We start from the raw sequence: 19,028 nt of genomic DNA, 5'->3' as shown, positions 1-19,028 counted from the left end.
AATATAAATGATGCTTGCAGCTCTAAAAATCTGCCATACCACCACCTCCTCACATTATTACCGTCCAAAGAGATGAAAGAATGTGGAAGGTTATTAGAGTAGTCTTAGTAACTGACATCAGATTCACAAAGAGAATTCCTGATTATTGGAAGTCTAGGTAGAGAAAAATAAGTACTTTCTAAAGGCAGTTAAATAAAGTGGCCATTCAAGCTTAATGGAACAAGAAGCAAAAATAAAAATGTTTGGAAGGAAGACAATGAAAAATTGTGCAGGAAAAAGCTGGGAATCCTATGTGTTCTGATGTCATTCTATTGAATGCTTGTCCAGACAAGACAGAACAAACAAACTCACAAGTTCACATATCTGAACACAAGCCTTACAGAAGTTTAGAGAAGTCCCTCTGATGCTTTCTCTTTGAGGGGAAAATACCTTCTATTAGTGAGCCTCACATGTTGCCAAGTCCCGTTGCCCTGCACCACCAACTTTTGAGATAGAGATTATAAAATGTGGTACCCCACATACTAGAAATAAAGTCCAGTTTGCCACTGATTACCTGCTGTTTCCATTCTTTGCATCCAAGCTTGCAGAAAGCTTTTGATGAACTAATTCTAAGCAGGAACCATGCTTTTCATTATCACCTTCTTTTCTGTTCTGTATGAAAATGTTTGTTTGTGGCTGCTTCAGAGTCTCAAGTGTGTGGTGTCTAATGGTATTGCTTTAAAGTTTTATATTTTATCTTTATAACTTAGGATAATTATTTATAGTTGCAAATGATAATGTAGCAGCATTATGGGAAACAGAATGCTGGATTGCACTGCAAAGGGAAGAGAGGATTCAGGGTTTATTATATTTTTATATTCTAGAAGGCAGTTCAGAGGCGACAGAAGAATGCAACTCAAATTGTAGCAGTTCTCAGAAGCTGGGATAGTACAAAACAGATTTCATTCACAACACACTCTTGTATCATCATCACTGTATATATAGCCATTAAAGTATAATTGAAATATAGAAAATCAGGAAATGAGAGAACTGAAGCCAAGTTTTTCACATGTGATCAAAAAGCATATGGGGAAAAAACAGAGGGGGAAAAAGGTCAGCAGTTAATAGAAAATAGAAGACTCGACATAATTCCTGCTTTTAAAAAACAGATGGGAGATTTAACAAAATTGCAGTGAGGGAATTCTAATGTCCTGCTGAAGGTTTGTTTCTCCTTCATCACATAGTAAAAACTTTTTGAAAATACTTAAGTGAAAACTAGGTCCTAATCACATCCTGGAAATACGAAGCCAGCATGGTGCTTCATAAAGTATGTCAGTTTTTAATGAAAATATTGCAAAGAACATTACACGAAATTGCTTTAAGTTTTGCCTCCAAGAACCATCCTGGCACTGGAAAACTCCAAGCAGGCTGCATCTCTTGCCACATCATCTCCTTCGTTTCAGTTCTGCCACATCTTGTTCCCATGACTAGTGATGAGGTCGGGCTGCTGTAGTAGCTCTTCAGCATCTGAAGGTTTATTTTAATTGAGTGCATCTTCTGTGAGCTGACGTTTCTGGGAAATGGACTTTATGAGAATTTCTGGACTGTATTTTTGTCTTGGTTTCTACCTTTTACTTTCACATCCATCTAGTAACATATGTCTTGTTCAAAAGGAAATGACTGACATTTTACTTTGTTGTATAAAAAGGTAGTGTGCACATCAGGCTGAGATTTATGCCAAATCTGATCCCAAGAGAGGAATATTTCACAGCTCCTTCATATCTTGTGGATGTGGTTCCTAAAAAGAGATACATCGAACTTAAATTTGGTGCATCAGGAGGATCTTTCTCAGATTTTCCAGTTGAATCCTCTAGATACAAAGGGGCATCCAGAGGAATGCTTTAAATGACAAAAGTTATAGTTCAGTAATCTTTGTACCAAAATAGTTCTTTCAAATTTTATAATGGGATTGGTAAATGAGACAATGATTGCTACTTGTTGAAGTGTGAGTACACATAGAGCTAGGTAACAACTGTGACTATCTACTGTCAGTTTTCTAGTTTTTCCACTCTGAACTAAAAAGCATGCCTAGGGCATATAATGTATTTTCAGTGATATGCAATCATAGTATTACTGTCTCACAGTTTCAGGCATTTCTTCTACCTGTGTATATCACACAAATAGAAATGCTTCTCTGCTACTATAATTTTATGGTATTTATCTATATTGACTGTTCAGGACCAAGTATGTAATTAATTATGAACATCCAGTGTTTGAAATGGAACCTTGTTTCCATACATTTGACAGTCACTAGGTCTAAGTGTGTCATTTTGCCTGTTAAAGTCATTATATATTGAATTCAGTATAATATAGAAGATTCAGGAAAGAATAAATGAGTAGCTATATAGCTTGCCTGTATATACTGGAATCCCATTCAGAATTATTTCCTTTTAGTGCTGATCAGGATTCTGGTAGGGCTATTTGTATAATATCTTTGGGTTTTTAAATGTGTGGGGTTTTCTGTTGTTGTTGGTTGGTTGGTTTGTTTGTTTGGTTTTTAATGGTTTGAACTTGTCAGACTTTAATCAAGCTTTTCTGCCAGAATTAATAAAAATCAGTGTTCTGTAGTAAGCTGATGGTAGCTTTGCTGATGGAGCCACCCTAATATGGACAGCAAGGCATTTATGACTTTTTATTTTTCCTGATTATTGGGCATTAAAAGGTACTGAAACTACAAATACCCTTAGGTTAGAGATCCTGAGGACCCTGAAGTTGTCACTTTAGTAATATTTCAGAATGTGGTTCAAAATTCTCAGTACGCTTTCTGTCCTATTGACTTAATTTTGTGCTACACTCCCAAGTTTCTTTCATCAGAGTGTCTGCTGGCTATGTAGCTGGGGACATACTGAATGTCTAATTGTGGAAATCAGCAGAATATTGAAAAACTGGCATTGTTATTTGGCCAGAACCAAATTACAAGCCGAACAGTGGTTAGAGCGATGATATATTGCAGCAGTACGTTGCAAATGGAAAACAGGTCCAGTACTTTGTCAGCCCTGGAAAGCAAAACTTGCGAGAATGCATTATGGGAAAGCACTGCAGATACCATTCCCGCTTCTGATTAAGATGCCGTGCTATTGAATTTCTGGTCAACTGTAATCATTTGTTTGTATGAACATATTCGTCACTTTCTGGTTTAAATAACATTTTTGACAGTGGAAAAAAATCCAGCACCTGCAAAATAAAGGTGCAAGAGTAAGAAACAGCATCTTGGAGGATTATTGCTCCGATCTTCTTCCTTAAAAATAAATGATGATGTAGGTAGTACTGGTTTATCTCCAGTGGGGGTAGAATTGGTCCCTCTCGGGCCCTTAAACCTATTGTCTTTAGGGTTGTGTGTTTTGTCTTGAGGAGGAGAGTAGTAAAACTGCAAATCTGACAATATGTTATCACCCAGATGGAACATTAGGGAGTTATTCACAAAAGCTGAATTTCACCTGGCGAGGTTAATCACCCCAGATTTCCTTTGAAGACAGGAAGAGATCTGCTCTAAATCACCCCCTGCAAGTAAGGCCCCTCTGGAGAGAAGCAAACCCCAGTGAATAACTCTGCCTTGTCTCCTTCTAGATGTTCTCCTGATTCCCTGTTTGTGTTTGAACCTTCTGTTTCCTTGATGCTCATGCACATATATGCACACACACGTGCCAATATTCTAATTATTTAATTGCATGAAATGATAGTTCAGCACTGTATTCGTGGAGTGCCGATCACACTCTGTATACAAATGACAAATCTCTGTTTCACAGGTGTTCATCCTACTCACAAAGTTTAGTAAGGGTTTAGCTTTCACCACAGTGGGTAGACAGACTAACCTGCAGGAATGGATTTGGGTAAAAAGCTTTAAAAATGTTGTAACTGAAGCTCACAGTTTTTTACAGCTTTCATGTCTTCACTTTTCTCTGATTGGCATGCGCCATCTCAATAAAAGGAGATTGCTGAAGACAGAGACAAAAATAGTGCTGTACAAATAACCTGAAGTGTACCGGTGTGGACAAGGCAATCCAAATGTGCCTAATCACTATAGAGAGGTTCATAAACTAACCCAAACTGGGTCACAACTGGGATACTGACTTCTAAACAAAACCAATTATAACTCTGTTTGTATTTATCCAGGTATTGCTAAAAGTAAGTGAAAACAGTGCTTCTTCAGTACTCCAAGTAGATTTTTTTCTCTTCCGCAGAAATGGGTTTACAAGATCGAATTAGATTCTGGCATGATTAATGCATCACACCAAATTCTTGCAGAGTAGCAAATTAGTTTATAGTGATTTTCCTGAAAACAAATTAAATGGCTGCACAACATCACAAGAATAGAGATGTTTTTCATAACATATGGATAAATGATTCAATGGAAAGGAGATGTAATCAAACTGAGAATGTAATAGTTTGTGCAAAAAAATAATCCAAATGTTTCAAATTATTACTGTCCACTTTAGAAATGTGTAATTTCTTGGATTTTAATATGTGATGTGTAATAAGCAGTGGGAGAGCATCAAAGAATTAATCTGCATGAGGTTTGCATATATTCTAGGCTGACTCTTCATTTTAGGTGTTTTTAATAGCTATCAGTTAAAACCCCAAACCTTTGTTTTGCTAATAATGTAAAATAACAATTATTTTGTGAATTACAGGCGATTTGCCATTTGTACATTGATCGATAGCTTTCTGAAAATGTTAAGTATCATATAAATTTGCTTTTTTCTCCCTAAACATGTAAACATATTTTGCTACTGATATACCTGTTTGAGAATCTGCAAGAAGTGGAAGATACAGAAAGTCTGATCCCATGCATGACTATTCATGCAATTATTATTTGTTGCTTATTTTTTAAAGTAAAAAAAAAAAAAATCACACAAAAATCTGCCAACATTTTTGGATAAAATAAACCATGTTGAGAAAACCAATGTAATAATTAGGGGCATTCTCAGATTTCTGTAATTACCCTTTGTAGTCTAAGGTCCAAAAATTACAGTAACAGAATATAATAGTGGTCTAAGAATATATCACTTTTTTGTAACTACTGCCAGGGTAAAACTTCTTGGATAAAAGTACCAAGATGCTTTAATTCTCTTAGCTCTGCTATTCTGTGAGAAGAACATAGTTCCTGACTAAATGTGAAGCCTACTTTATTAATTGAAATTTAGTACTGGTGAGTATTGCAGCTTTAGGAGTTATTACTAAACTAGTCCAAATGTAACCACTTCCTAAGCCTAATGTAATATCTAAAGTGAGTTAGTAAGAGGTTTTGGGAAGAATGTTTTATCTTCAGACTCAGTAGTCAACTGCAATTCTTTTTTTTATTATTGTTTTTGTTTGGTCCTTGGAGTCAATCATATTCTTAATATCACTGGACAAATCTGTGACAAACTTTACCAGGGAGCCCCAAGGAATACGGTCCAATAAGTAATATACCTAGTAATGTTTAACAATCATGGCTTAAGGTGTGCTTTACTATTTAAATTTAAAGATTTATTTTTTTTTTTTTTTTACAAAGTAATGTGTCAGTATCTGTAGTGCAATTTCCTCCTTTATTTATAGAAAATGTATGTATTTGACTGTAATGTAAGTATGTATTCCATACACCTGATTACCCTTCACCAACAGGATAGGTTACAAACCAGTTTTATGTAATTTACTTTTCATTCCCACAATGTTTTGCATTTCTTCATATTGATTTGCATTCCACTATTTTCCCTTGAGTCTATGTTAATCACATTACCCTTGCTGTCCCTCCACTCTTGCCCAAGTATTCTTTGACTGTCATTCTTTTGCTTCCTCACCACTGGACTGCATCGTCTTCCTGAATTTGGTTGCTACATCCTCTCCAAAGCACCATCTTCCCTCTGCATCGCCCAAACAAAAGCCCTTGCCCAGGATCTCTGCAGCGAGTTTCTGAATTACTGCCACATTGAACAACTGCTGTCTTAACCGCGTTTATTTCAGGCCTTTTTCTTGACTTCTTTTAATCACAGAAATCACATTTAGTAGCTCCTCACACTCCCTTTTTTTATTGCCTCAAATATCACCATTCATCTTCAAGACCCACCATGACTTACCGTCCCCTGCCTGTCATCTCTTAGGTAGTTTCAGATGAGAGGTTGTCTCCCAGCTCAGGTCAGCAATTATCTCAATCTTCCTCCCCCACGTGTTAAGTGCATTTCTACTTCTGTCTTTGCCACCTTCCCTGGGCAAGGCACACAGGTTGGATTGGTGTACAGGTCTCATGATACAGTCCAGCTGAATGCAATAATCTCGTATTAGCTCCTTTTAAAAGCAGTCAGTGAAGGAGAAGCTGAGGGAAGTGGGGCTGTTCAGCCTGGAGAAAAGGAGGCTGAGGGGAGACCTCCTCACTCTCTACAACTATCTGAAGGGAGGTTGTAGTGAGGTGGGTGTGAATCTCTTTTCCCAAGTGACAAGAGATAGGATAAGAGGAAATGGCCTCAAATTGCACCAGGGGAGGATTAGGTTGGATTTTCAGAAAAATTTCTTCACAGAAAGTATTGTCAGGCATTGGAACACACTGCCCAGGGAAGTGCTGGAGTCCCCATTCCTAGAGGCATTTAAAAGACATTGAGATGTGACACTTAGAGATGTGGTTTAGTGGTGGACTTGGCAGAGTTGGGTTGACAGTTGGACTCAATGATCTTAAGGGTCTTTTCCAACCTAAATGATTCTATGATTCTTGTGTTCCAGGAGGGCTTGAGATGAAAAAAAAAGAGGGTGGAAGAAAAATGCTTCAATTAATTAACATTAGATTGCACCAATCCCAACCTACTACCATAGTGTCTCCAACTCCTGTCGTTGGCAGGGTGTTTGTTTGCTCTGCGGAGCGGAAAAGAGCCATCATAAAGTGAATAGTCAATCCGCACCTGTCCATAGCCACAGAGACCAAACAGCCCATGCTATCTTTTGGCCACTGGCAGACAGGATAGTTGAAGGCACCAGATATTGTACAGACCTGGATTACAGACTAAACTAAAGATATCTCACACTGAAAGGGATGGGGAAACTGCCGGACTGTATTAAAAAAAAAAGAAAAAAATCACTACTGGCCCCTCTAAGGACAAATATTTCACACAAATATGTAGGGCCATTTCCTTTTCAAAATGAGAAAAATTGCAAAAGGCTGAACATTTCGTAAAGGATCCTTTATTGTGTAGTCTGCATTTCCCACAAACTGACAGCAGGTAATTCATAACTCTGTTCTGGGAATAGGAGTTTCTTAGCCCCTTATAGATAGCTGTTATTACTAAATACCAAGGGTATAATACAAAGGAGCATGACATCTCCTCTCTTCTAGTGTGTGGCTATTTAATTCCACACTGTTATTATTTAGTTTATTATTGTTATGGTTTAAGCTCTGTCTCATATTTTACTAATTTAATTAAGTTATATGCATAAGAAAAGGAAAACATACCTCCTGGAGTCTTGGCTGTCTTCCCATCTAGCAAAACATTATTACAGAAAAAAAATGATGGGGTTACTTGCCCAAAGTAATTTCCTAGTTAGTTTAGTTTGTTTAATGTATCTTTCTCATAGTAAAAGTGGTGTCAACTTAAAATACACATGCATGCACCAAAAAGGAAGAGAAGCCTATTTTGAGGTGCTGTCAGCTTGTCCTTATTAAAAAACAAATCTAATTCAAATAAAAAAACATTCTATACGATGAAGACATCATGAAGATAATTATTCTTCTTGGCAGTTGCTTATGATTGTTTTTTTCTGTGACTATGCCTGTGATCTCTGGATATTGTCTAAGGACACCTGCCAGCTCAGGACCCTCAGATACACATGAAGAATTTGACTATTTTCTGACTTTGAAATGAACTTAGCTCTATTGTGAGATACAGTGGTTCCTCTGACCATGTACAGTCTTGAACTTCAGATGACTCTTATTTTTCCTCCTGGAAAGTAGGCTCTTGAGTATCAGGTTTATATGTGGTTAGGAGAAGGTTTTGTGGATCATGCCTTTGAATCCCAAATTTTCTTCTGGTCCATTTTATGTGCCTTTTGGATGTCTCCCAACATGACTTGATCTATGGTGCAGGAGTGTGTAGCACAAACAACGTTCTGGCCTTTTCATTCACGACAATCAGTCTTGAGTTAGTACACTTGGAAGAAGTTTGCTCAGGAAAACAGGAAAAGCATAGGAAGTACCAGACAGTCCTGAAAATTTTACCAAACAATTAAACTGAATAAGAATATTTGTAGCAAAATATGTCATAGAAAGTGAGGTAATTTTTTTTCAGTGGGTACTCAGAAACACTTCCTAGTAGCAACCTTCTTGAAAGTTATGTTCTTCCGCCATTGTAGGTGCTATAGCTAACATATGTATTTCCTATGAAGAATAAGTGTATGCAGTCCTGGCATCCATAAAGGTTATGGTGAATGTGATCTGTTTCATCAAATTAAGGAATATATAGTACAAATTGCATTATTAACACAGTAGTTTTGTATAGAAATGTCATTTATATACACATAATACACCTTGTGGATTTACAGTTCTTTATAACTCTTTGTAGACTTGAAATAATGATAACTGACAGATTTCATTAAAATTCCCTACATAATAACTGGTAGTTTTATTGGCGAGCATGAAATTGTCTTCTCTGGCTTTACTATGTGCTATGGTCAGTTTCATGAGGCACTGGTCTGTAATTCTCATCACTTACTCAGTATGTCTTCAAGCTGCTTAGATCCTTTTGTACAGATATTTATGGAATGTCAATGGAAAGACTTCAAATATCTGATCCTTTATGATAAAAGGACTCTGTCTACTATTAGGCGAGCAAGAATCAACAAATGGCAGTGCCACAAAGACTGCTGGGTGCTGAAGGGTGAAGCTATTACTTTAAAAGTATAGTGTGTACCCGGTCTTTTCTGTTTAAGTGTCTCTGTATGGCAGCTGTCATTTTATTTTCATTGCTTAAGGTCACCTTAAGCAATTACTATAATTTTAGTTAAAATATCAAACAGATCCAATTCATCTGCCTGAGTTGTAGTTATTTTATTGTCTTCAGCTTTCGGAATGTTCTGATTCTGCATAACAATGAAAATGTGTAGAATGTAATCAAATGAAGACATCTATCCAAATGATATCTTTTAAAATTGAATTTAAATTGAAAAAAGCATTTCCAGTTACCTACCTAACCATGAATCTGAGGTCATTCTTTGTTCCCTTACTTTTAACAAAAGGGGTAGTAAGAACTCAATTCATTTCTCATTAAAATGAACAATAGAGGAGGAAAAAACAGTTTTAAATATGCACGACAGCATGTAAGACTAACTTTTTCAATGTACGTTTTTTCTCTACTTTGAGAGATAGTGTAGCCTTACATCAGTTCAAATGTAGCTGTATACAATCAGAGAAAAAACGTTTAAATATCCCAGCATGGGTATTTCCATTTAAATCTGATTACAGTGAAATAAAACTGTAGCTATTAAAGGTTTAGAAGAACTACAAATACAAGCAGTAAAAGAAGACAGTTAGTAAATGAGGTAGTAAAACATTTCAGCAGGGCAAACAGTTTATAGCACTCAGCCTTCCTGTAGCAGACTGTGCTATTCACTACAGACCCGTGCGCTGTTCCCTGAACTGCACTTAAACCTGCAATTAACCTTTCACGCCTAATGAAGCTGTTTTTCTGCAAAATTAAAATATATAGTACTGCCTGTTTTTACAGAGGTTGGGAGGAGAGCATCTCGAAATGAATGACTTTTTCACATGCTTTTGTTTGAATGCAGAATTAAAGTGCTGTTTGTATATAAATCGGGAACACGCTTTTCAAGGCAATCTCATTTATTCCTGTACTTATTAATTGTTTTGCATAATTGTATAAAAAAGAATACACAAAAAATTCACACACCAGTAATTTTATGATTAGCCACTTACTTCCTGAGAATAAACTATTACCATTTAACTCTCATTAGGAAAGACAATAGTTCTGCTAAAGATAACCAAGTTCATATTGCTTTCTCTGGTATTTTTCTCATTGTGGATACAATTATTTCTTACAAATATATACTTCCCACTTATGTATTTGACTGGGCTCACTTCTTAATGATCTTTCCCTACATATCCTGAAAACAAGCTAGAGATTGTTTTTTGCTGCATAGAACTAGGTCAGGTTATTTCTATAACATTTAGTAGAGAAACAAACTAAACTTAAAAATAGGTCCGTTTCTGCAGCTGGGCTTGAATTTCCAGAAACTGGACTATTAGAGGTCACCCATTGATTCTCCATGTGGACACTTACTGATTCCACTGTTGATTTTTGCCACCTTACTCAAGAGTCAGAATCAACCAGAGACCATGAACTTGTTTGGAAAATGCCGGTTTGGATGTAGGAAGAATATTTAAGTGACAACATTCAGGGAAGACGGGTAAATGAAATTCCTTATGAACTAAGGTAACAGATATAGAGCACTATACGATTTACAGCTCCAACTGTAATGACTATAAATGTATTCACATTTGTTGTTTGGATACTAAACCTGTAAAATAAAGGGAATGTTTGGGGTTTTTTTTTGCTTTTAATGAATATTTAAGCTGCAGCATTTTTATCAAATCTTCTATTGTATTTTGATGTAAATTTTTCTTGCTTGCAGTGTCTGTGCATCAGCTTGACTTGGTAAATGAAATTCCTTTGGACTGCCAGTCTGAAATAATGAATTATTCCCCCAGTTAATTGTACTGCTTTGATAACAAGGAACTGTGCTGGGCGTAGAAAACATAATAAATGAATTTAATCAGATGATATGTGTGACATTTTGAAAAATTATCTTCTGTAGTGACCCGATTTTAATGGAACTCTAACAGCATGCCAGTATATCCCAGTAGGCAGCATTAGATTTGAAAGAAATAGTTCTTCCTTTTTGTTAATTGCTATGTAAAGTGAAGTTAACATCATGCATCCAAGTATATTTTAAAATATCTTATAAAAATGGAAAACCGCTTTTCCTAATAATATTAATTCCATTTAGCATACTCCCTAAGCCTAGCTGTTAAAGGCAGGATCATATGTAAGCAACCATCAAAATGTCATTTAGGTTTTATCCCTGAACCTGCTGATACCAGATACTGCTGGTGCTTTAAAGGTGCCTCAAAGATTTCAAAAGTTTAATTTATCGAAGTTCAATTTAAGGCATCACTAGCTCATGCCAGTAAATATATGTGTCTGTGAGAAAAACAACTTAATTAATCTTGGCTCTTACATATCCTGAAATGTAGCAATGATAATTGCACTTAGCATTTTACACCATAGTGACACGCGTTTTCAAAAAGCTGTATGCACATTAATTAATTCCTGTGACATTTTTGTGAAGTAAGAAAGGTAGTGTTACAGTGCGCGATAGCATAGATGTTTTCAGGATACCGGAAACCTGGACCGAATCTGACAGTATATCACATACCAAGAAAGAAGCCTGTAGAAACACTTGGAAGTGAAAAATATTTTTTGCACCATTCCTTAGTTAGATTAGTGTTGTAACGAGGAATTGCATTAATGATATTGCCAAAATTGGGTTCTGTACTATTGATCTGAGTTAAAAAATAGAGACTGCCTGTTAAACACGGTGAAAAGTATTTTCAAAGGTTTCTTTGGGGAGTAGTACTGTTACTGGTTGGAGATTGAGATTTATGGGGCAGTATGGAGAACCAGCACCATCTCTACCTGCATTATGGGTACACATAGGTGTGTTTTTGCAGATACAAATGTCATGCCTTTGTTGCAACTGTGATGGAGTAGAAGATATGAATTATGTGAATGCTCCTGATCCATTTAATTGCAATATTGCATCTGTGAATTTAAAAATTCAGAACTACCATGTATTAAATATGTTGTTAATCACAGCATTTCAGCACAAGTCAGTAATTTCTAGCAAGTATGCAGTAACAATCAAATATAAAAGTAAATTCTTGAACTGCTAATTTCCTAAGTGTGCCTGTCTATGACCTCTGTAATACCCTGTTAAGATTATAACAGGTCAAAAGTATCGACAATCTAACCAGAGTTTGAAAAAGAAGAGTTGAAAACATTTTGAATTTACCCAGGCCAACACCATGATGAGTCACTGTCTGTTCACGCATCCAGGCATTCTGGAAAGATATTTTCATAGCTTTTAATTCATGGTAAATATTAACCTCTGAATGTTTCTGAATTAGGTGGCCGTGTATATCGCAAGGAGAAATATTCAAGGATACAATTTTGTCTTAACTGTGGTCTCTATTTCTCTGGAGATTTCTGATTGGATAGTTTCACCGATTTCTAAATGCAACTCACAAACATTTAATAAGAGAAGATCAATGTCAGTGAGCTGCTGGTCCATATAACCAAGAAAATGGTGATAAAGAGAGGTGATGTTAAGATCACACAAAAAATCAATAAGAGACTTAATCCTGATTTCCAGTCTACTGTCTTTACTCACTTTTTTTCTCAGTTTCTTCATTGCTACCAGGTAGCATTTTAGAGGGTGTTAACTTGATATCTAACCCTGAAATAAAGCTGATCACTTCTGGGAAAGTACAAAAACTTGGCATGAAAGGAACCACCACACTGCTTTGGAACTCTTTCTCAGGAAAGCTGGGTATTAAATTTTGTTTTCCCTTTATTTATCTTACAGGTCTTGCAATTGCAAGTGCACTGATAGACATTTCACAACAGAAGCCTGCAGACTGTAAAGATAAGAGCTCAGGAGTCAGAAATCGGAAACATCATCTTTCAACACGTCAAGGAACTTGTGTCTGAGATTCAAAAACTACTATTGTATATTCTGTAATGTTTTCTTTTTAAATGGCTTCCATTGAAAGCTATACTACAGCCTCAGTTTTTATGGAGGCAAATCTATGAATGAACATATGAGGTGCTGTGCTCTGTTGTAGTCACACAGCCTACTATACCCCAAAGCAGTACGAGTATGTTTGATGAGCTTTAATAAAAAGAGTGGATTCTAATATCAACAAAATATTAAATAAAATACCTAGTATTCTTAATCCTGAACATATCAGAGCAGGGAAAGTCCTTGAACAGAACTCAGAAAAACTGTACATTGTTTTGTAATGTAGAAGGAAATTGTATGATTGAAAATTAAGCAAATTCCAGGGAACTAAAGGACATTTTTTTATAGCTTAATGTACCAATGAAAATTGTACAGATTTTTCCCTGTAATCAGCATTAAGATTTCTTTGCAGCAAGCAGGAACTCAATAGGATCATTTGGATTTAGGTGCTCTTTTGTCATTGCCGGAAATAGGTATGCAGCTTTTGAATTTATCATGGGTATAAACTGAGAAGACCACACGTAACATTTGAAAGATAATTCCTTAAAAAAATTGATTTGAGCCTTTCATGATTATTTTTCTTTACCATGCAAAATCCTCAGAAACTGCAGCAGTGTGATGGGTGGGCTTTCATGGTTCTGTATGTAAGAGTCTATTCTGAATGATGTATTTTACAAAGAGTGCATGTGGGTCCTCCATGCCAACTAACTGATTAGCACAATTAATTGAGCATGGAAAAGCTTCTTCTGCAATAAAGTTTGCTTTTTCTTCCAAGACAGTCTCCAGAATTGCAAGGAAAGTTGAAACTAAGGAAGGTTTAACTTCCTGTTTTTCTACTGCTTCCATTTCAATATTGAAATTTGCTGGTATCTATATATTGTACTGACCTCCAAGCAGAAGAGATGAATCCTAGTCAGCACTTTGACCCATGTTTTTATAACGAAGTATGGATGGCTGATGGTTTTTTTTTCCCTAGCTGCAGAATTTCATCTTATTCTCACTTTCACACCAGTTAAGGAATTATCCTGCATAACAAAATTGACATAAATAAATATTTAGATATCCAAGTTGCTTCCAACAGTGGTTCTCAAATTCAGCATCCACTATGGAACCTCAAACAATCAGTACTGAACAAGAAAAATCCGATTAAAGAGTTTCCTTTCTATAGGACATCAGTTTTGGGGGGCTCAGTCACCACAACAGATAACCTAGCAAACAGCTTCAATGGCCCTCAGTCTTTTTATTTGTGCAAAATTCATTAATATAGAAAGGAGTAAGGGAACGCTAAGGGGTAGGTAGCAGATGTGTCATATTCTCATTTACACATTACATGTTGACAGCAGTATAATATGAAACTAGTAGTTTTGTATGAGCTTGTTGAAAGTACAGTTTCTCAACTCCAAATTTGCCACCATACTAGTGCAGGAGAGTGATACCGAGGTATAGATGCCTCATGTAATGACAGACTTTTGGTAAATATGAAAGATATAAAAAGATAATTGATGTTTACTACTATATCTGTATTTTTCATGTTCTTTTTATTTCAGGAAGATGATGACATTTTACTGTTTATAGTTGACTACTTAGTTACTTGCATGCCATGGTGGTGCGGTAGCGATAATAAATCCCTGTTGTGAGTTGTGTTTATTTTGTAACACCTTTCATACATAGAAGTACTCAGCTTAATTTGGATGAGGACTAAATGTAAAAATAACTATAAAAAGAAACGATTGTACAGTATGTAGTTATATCTTATACAGGAATATTAGGTTGTGTCTAACCATGACTGCTCTATTGTTTTGATAAATTATGCACTCATGAATTATGGTATAATTATTTCTTATGCTGGCATGATTGTTTCAGTATTTTCATATCTCAAAATAAGATGATTATCCTAAAATAATACCATTATGATCTTGTGACTTTTATTGCCTATTCTGACCTCAGTCTCTTAAACTTTCAAAATTCCTTTTTGAAGCTTCTGTTGACAACTTTCAGTCAGTGCTACTTAGCATAGTGAAAAACATGGTCTTTTGAATACAAACTTTTCTGTCAGTTTTAATGTTGACCTGTTCAAGTGAATATAAACCAATGGAACCAGTTTGTATGATGCATACACTTATGAAAAGGAAAGAACCACTTCTCTGGAATATATTTCAAACTCTGTATTATCCTCAGACTAAACATTTCACATAAGAAGTATACAGTGTGCGCTTTGTGAATGTACTGGAAACCCTGTACACAGAAGGACCATGTAGCCTCTGACTGTACTCACCCATGAAGGATTATATTCCTCCATATCTCAACCAGAGTCTGGCAATTACTTGAAAAGCAGGTATGAGTTTTAAAGGGAATAAAATATTTTATAACAACCTTGAAGATGGGCAAATAACTATCAGCCATTTTATTGTGTTAACAGTTAAAAACATTATTTGATTATACAAGAAAAGCATGTTTGTCATGGGATCATTCAGCATTTTCATTCACTCTGAGAATGTCTTTTTCCTAAATTATCTTTCTTCTCCCAGGGTCCCTGATTGCATGCAAATGGTAAAGACATATAATAATAAAATAAATAAATAAAATTACTTATATAATGGCCACACTTAAATACCAGAAGTTTGCCAACACACCTCAAACCAAAGGTGCAGAGTAACTGTTACAGCTTTCTATATTTTAAAGGTATAAAAATAGCATCCTGTATCTGATAACTACATTTTGTTAGTTCTTGGCAAGTGCAAACTTTTTGATAATGACTACTGTACATCAGATGAGATGTTTTATCAACTGTCACGTTATGATTGCTTCATGAAAAAGCCAATTTTTAAAAAACTCTGTTCTCCAGTTTAACTTTTGAACTCTTTCTTAGAGTCAGAAAATGTTGAATGGCCTGTTTTACCATGGATGTGATTTATGTTGGATGAAAAATGAACGACTAAGCACTGTTCTGGAAAGTAAGGCCCAGTAAAGTTCTGATTGTCAGGATTCCACCTCCACTCCATGGATTCTGCTGAGGGAAATTCAGAAGCTATGAATTACTGCTCAAAATACAAGATAGACTGTCCATGGTAGCATGAGTTTGCAGGTACTTTAGTTCCCCTCTGTACTTGTATATTTATATAAAGTCCTGAAACAACTTAAATCAAATTTGTACACAAATACATAACACTTTAGAATACTCACTTCTATTCATTGCATTCCTATGAAATGCTATTTTTCCTATACAAAAATGCTGATCTGTATGTTCCCACTATTAAAATTTTATTAAAAAAATAAACCAAACAACAAATTCTAGATATGTTAAGGCATGAAGATACCATTAATTAGGAACATTCAGATTCATCTGATTTGAAATTTTAATAGCTGACTGCTGTCTTTATAGTTGAGTCCCCTCTCATCTTCCCAAATCAAAAACACTTGGACAATTTCAGATCAGGACGTGTAATTTGTTGTGTAAAATCTGCAGCAGTAATTATTTTCTAAATAATTCAATGTAGAGAGTTGGAATCCTGATGGTAAGAATTTTAGTTTGGGATCACTTCAACAGATGTTCAGTCTTTATGCATAATAACTTTCATAATATTAATCTAAAATATAAAATCATTATGTATCTAATTTCATTACCATTTTTTAAAAAAATCATCTGAAATGTTTCTTGAAAATAAAGGAAAAGTCTCTGTTAAAGGTAATTAATAATTTCTCTGTTTTCTTAAGCAAAGCTGACCTTTCCAGAACGCTTGACACTACTGGGGAAAATGAAATAAATGAACTTTATTTTTTCTGTCTCTAAGGTGCCACATACCTGAAAAGCTGTACTTTACTGATATTTATTTCAGATCTTCTCTAGAGTAAAGTATGGAATACCTGAGGCTGTTTTAGGTGCTTAAATAATAGCAAAACTAATGTTTTCTACAGGTGGTCAGAGCTTCCCATATTTTCTTCAGCTGTTCTTGCTTGTTAAATACTAATGAAGAAGAACAAATCTGGAAAAAAAAAAAAAAAACAGGCCTTGCAGAACCTGGGCCATATTTTGTTTCAGCTTTTCTTTATTTAATGCTATTTCACCTTCAAAATGAATACTTCTATATGACTTCGTATATGGCCAGATGTGGACATTTCTATGGCTACAGATATTTGTGATTTAAAAAGACATTATGTTGTACATGTAGTCAAAATTGTAGTCACCCTCTGAAATCTATTGGGAAGCTGAAAGGGGACTGTTATTACCCCAGGCTTTCTTTCATTGATACTTCCTTGGTTGTGTGCATTGAAGGTGAGCCTTGTTTTGGTAAAAACCATCTCTTTGCACCTCTTTAGAGATGTTAAAACTTCTTATTTTCTGAAATAATAAAGCAAGGTTGGAAATTATTAACAAAGGTGAAAAAAACAACAAGAAAACCCTGTTTAAAACATACAGGAAGCATAAATATATATATATGTATGGAATGATGTAATTGGTTTCACAGGTGATCTAAATCACAACAATTTCTCAGTTTTCTTACATGTTCTCACAGATTGAATAGTATGAAGACTTTAAAAGGATGAGTGGTTATTTGTGTGTATACTAATAGTCATTTGTAAAGAAATAAAACCTTAAATGTATTTATTCTTCTGAATAAGGATATAGAAGTCTGTTTGAAACTGTATAGAGAATGTGATCAATTATCAGCTGTTAACAATTATTATCAATTGGCTATCAGTATTTTCAGCATGTCTCAGACTGAGTGCATACAGTGAGGCAAGTGTCTTCCATCCTATTATATAATTTATTTTGTAGTGTATTTTTCTGTAACAGTTTTTATATGCTAAGGCCATAGTGAATTACACAGAAAGCTTATAAGAATTTGGAGTTTGAGAGAATCGTTACTCATTTAACAACAACCATTTACCTTTCTATGTTACCATCAAACAGTGCTTAGCTATATTCTTTTCCAACTTTAGCAAATGCTTTTTTCTTAAAGACCTTTTATTAGTCAAGATGCAAGAAAAGAATAAATTGACGCTCTTTATAAACACTTCCAGATCTAGAAGACATCTTTAACAACGAATTCTACTCAAGGTGTGAGTCTTTTTAACATCCCTTTTCAGGTGAGTATTTACCAAAAGTCACTGTTATGACATGATTTCTGGTGGTTAACATGAAGGATAAATTATTTTTTCATGTGAAGTCCTAAAGCTCTTTCATTATTTCAGCTACAAAATATACCTGAGGAAATATAAATACAGTTTTGAAACTTAATGTTTAGGATAAGCACTATGAATGTTTTTATGACCGAACTCTACCCAAACTGTCTGTGTCCTAAAGTCCCCTCTTTCCTGCTCTGCAAAGCACAAAAAGCCAAATGGTTGGGTACAAAAACCTTTCTAAATATATTAATATAGATAATTTTGTTTCTGCTTCTGAAGAGATGGTTAGAATATGGCAAATCATTTTTTCTGCTTGAAGTTCCATAACTGAATACTTAGAAATGATAAAATTAACCTTACTAATGGCACGGGAATATTGAAGATTAATTAATTAATGTTTAGAGAGTACTCAGAGCTCTTTAGTGGTCTAAAAATAACAGTCACTGTCTGAATGCTAAGTATATTTTAGATATTAAGTTATTTAGTATCAGATTTATTTAATAGTGATAGATGTTGCAGATTTTTATTCCACAACTTGGAGTATAACTTTAAAAAAAAAAAGTAAACATTTCCTGGCAGATATTAAATGATTACTGCTGACATCTTTGATTAATCAGGCTTCTCAGATGTCTGATTTTACCTTATTTGTGCTTTTTCTCCTTCAAGTAGCCATTCTTTGTACAGTAACTTCTGCTTCATTCACAGTTGCCCAGACCATAGGATCCCAAAGGTGCTCCACTACGTTGATGTTCATTGTAGTCTGAAAATGTCAGTGATTGTACCATTTTAACCATGTTGAGGCGTATCAGGGATAACGCATTTCCATGCCTTAATCCCTTATTTATATTAAGTGGGCCAGAGATTTTGCACACTGTTCATGCTCCATCTTCTTCACTGCAAATAATGACTATGCCTTTTAAAAAATGTTTTATGAAGTTATAAATTCTTCCAATGTAGCTCAGAGTCCATGGTATAGCATCATAAGATTTCTTAAAATCTGTGATTGCATATTCATTGTGATTATAGTGCTATGTATTATGTATTATCAAATATTTCATGAATATATTTAATATTTGGTAGGACAC

General features: G+C 35.1%; 1 protein-coding gene across 3 annotated transcripts in view; it reads left to right on the top strand.

Annotated features, from left to right (window-relative positions):
- Positions 1 to 16,512, top strand: part of ATRNL1 (attractin like 1) — a 488,569-nt gene extending 472,057 nt beyond the window's left edge. For 2 of the 3 annotated variants that reach the window (XR_010473420.1, XM_005508196.3), the window contains one exon: positions 12,661 to 16,512. Coding sequence is in view for 2 of the 3 variants with exons in the window: in XM_005508196.3 (XP_005508253.2) it covers positions 12,661 to 12,785 (125 nt within the window). In the remaining variant the exon portion in view is untranslated. The remainder of the gene's footprint in view (positions 1 to 12,660) is intronic. The other variant, XM_065066923.1, reaches the window with a different exon arrangement.
- Positions 16,513 to 19,028: the final 2,516 nt, after the last annotated feature.

This window comes from Columba livia, chromosome 6 (assembly GCF_036013475.1).
Source record: "Columba livia isolate bColLiv1 breed racing homer chromosome 6, bColLiv1.pat.W.v2, whole genome shotgun sequence".
NCBI classification, from domain to species: Eukaryota; Metazoa; Chordata; class Aves; order Columbiformes; family Columbidae; genus Columba; species Columba livia.
Note: the sequence above shows the minus strand (reverse complement) of the source record. Positions and strands in the feature narration are given on the sequence as shown.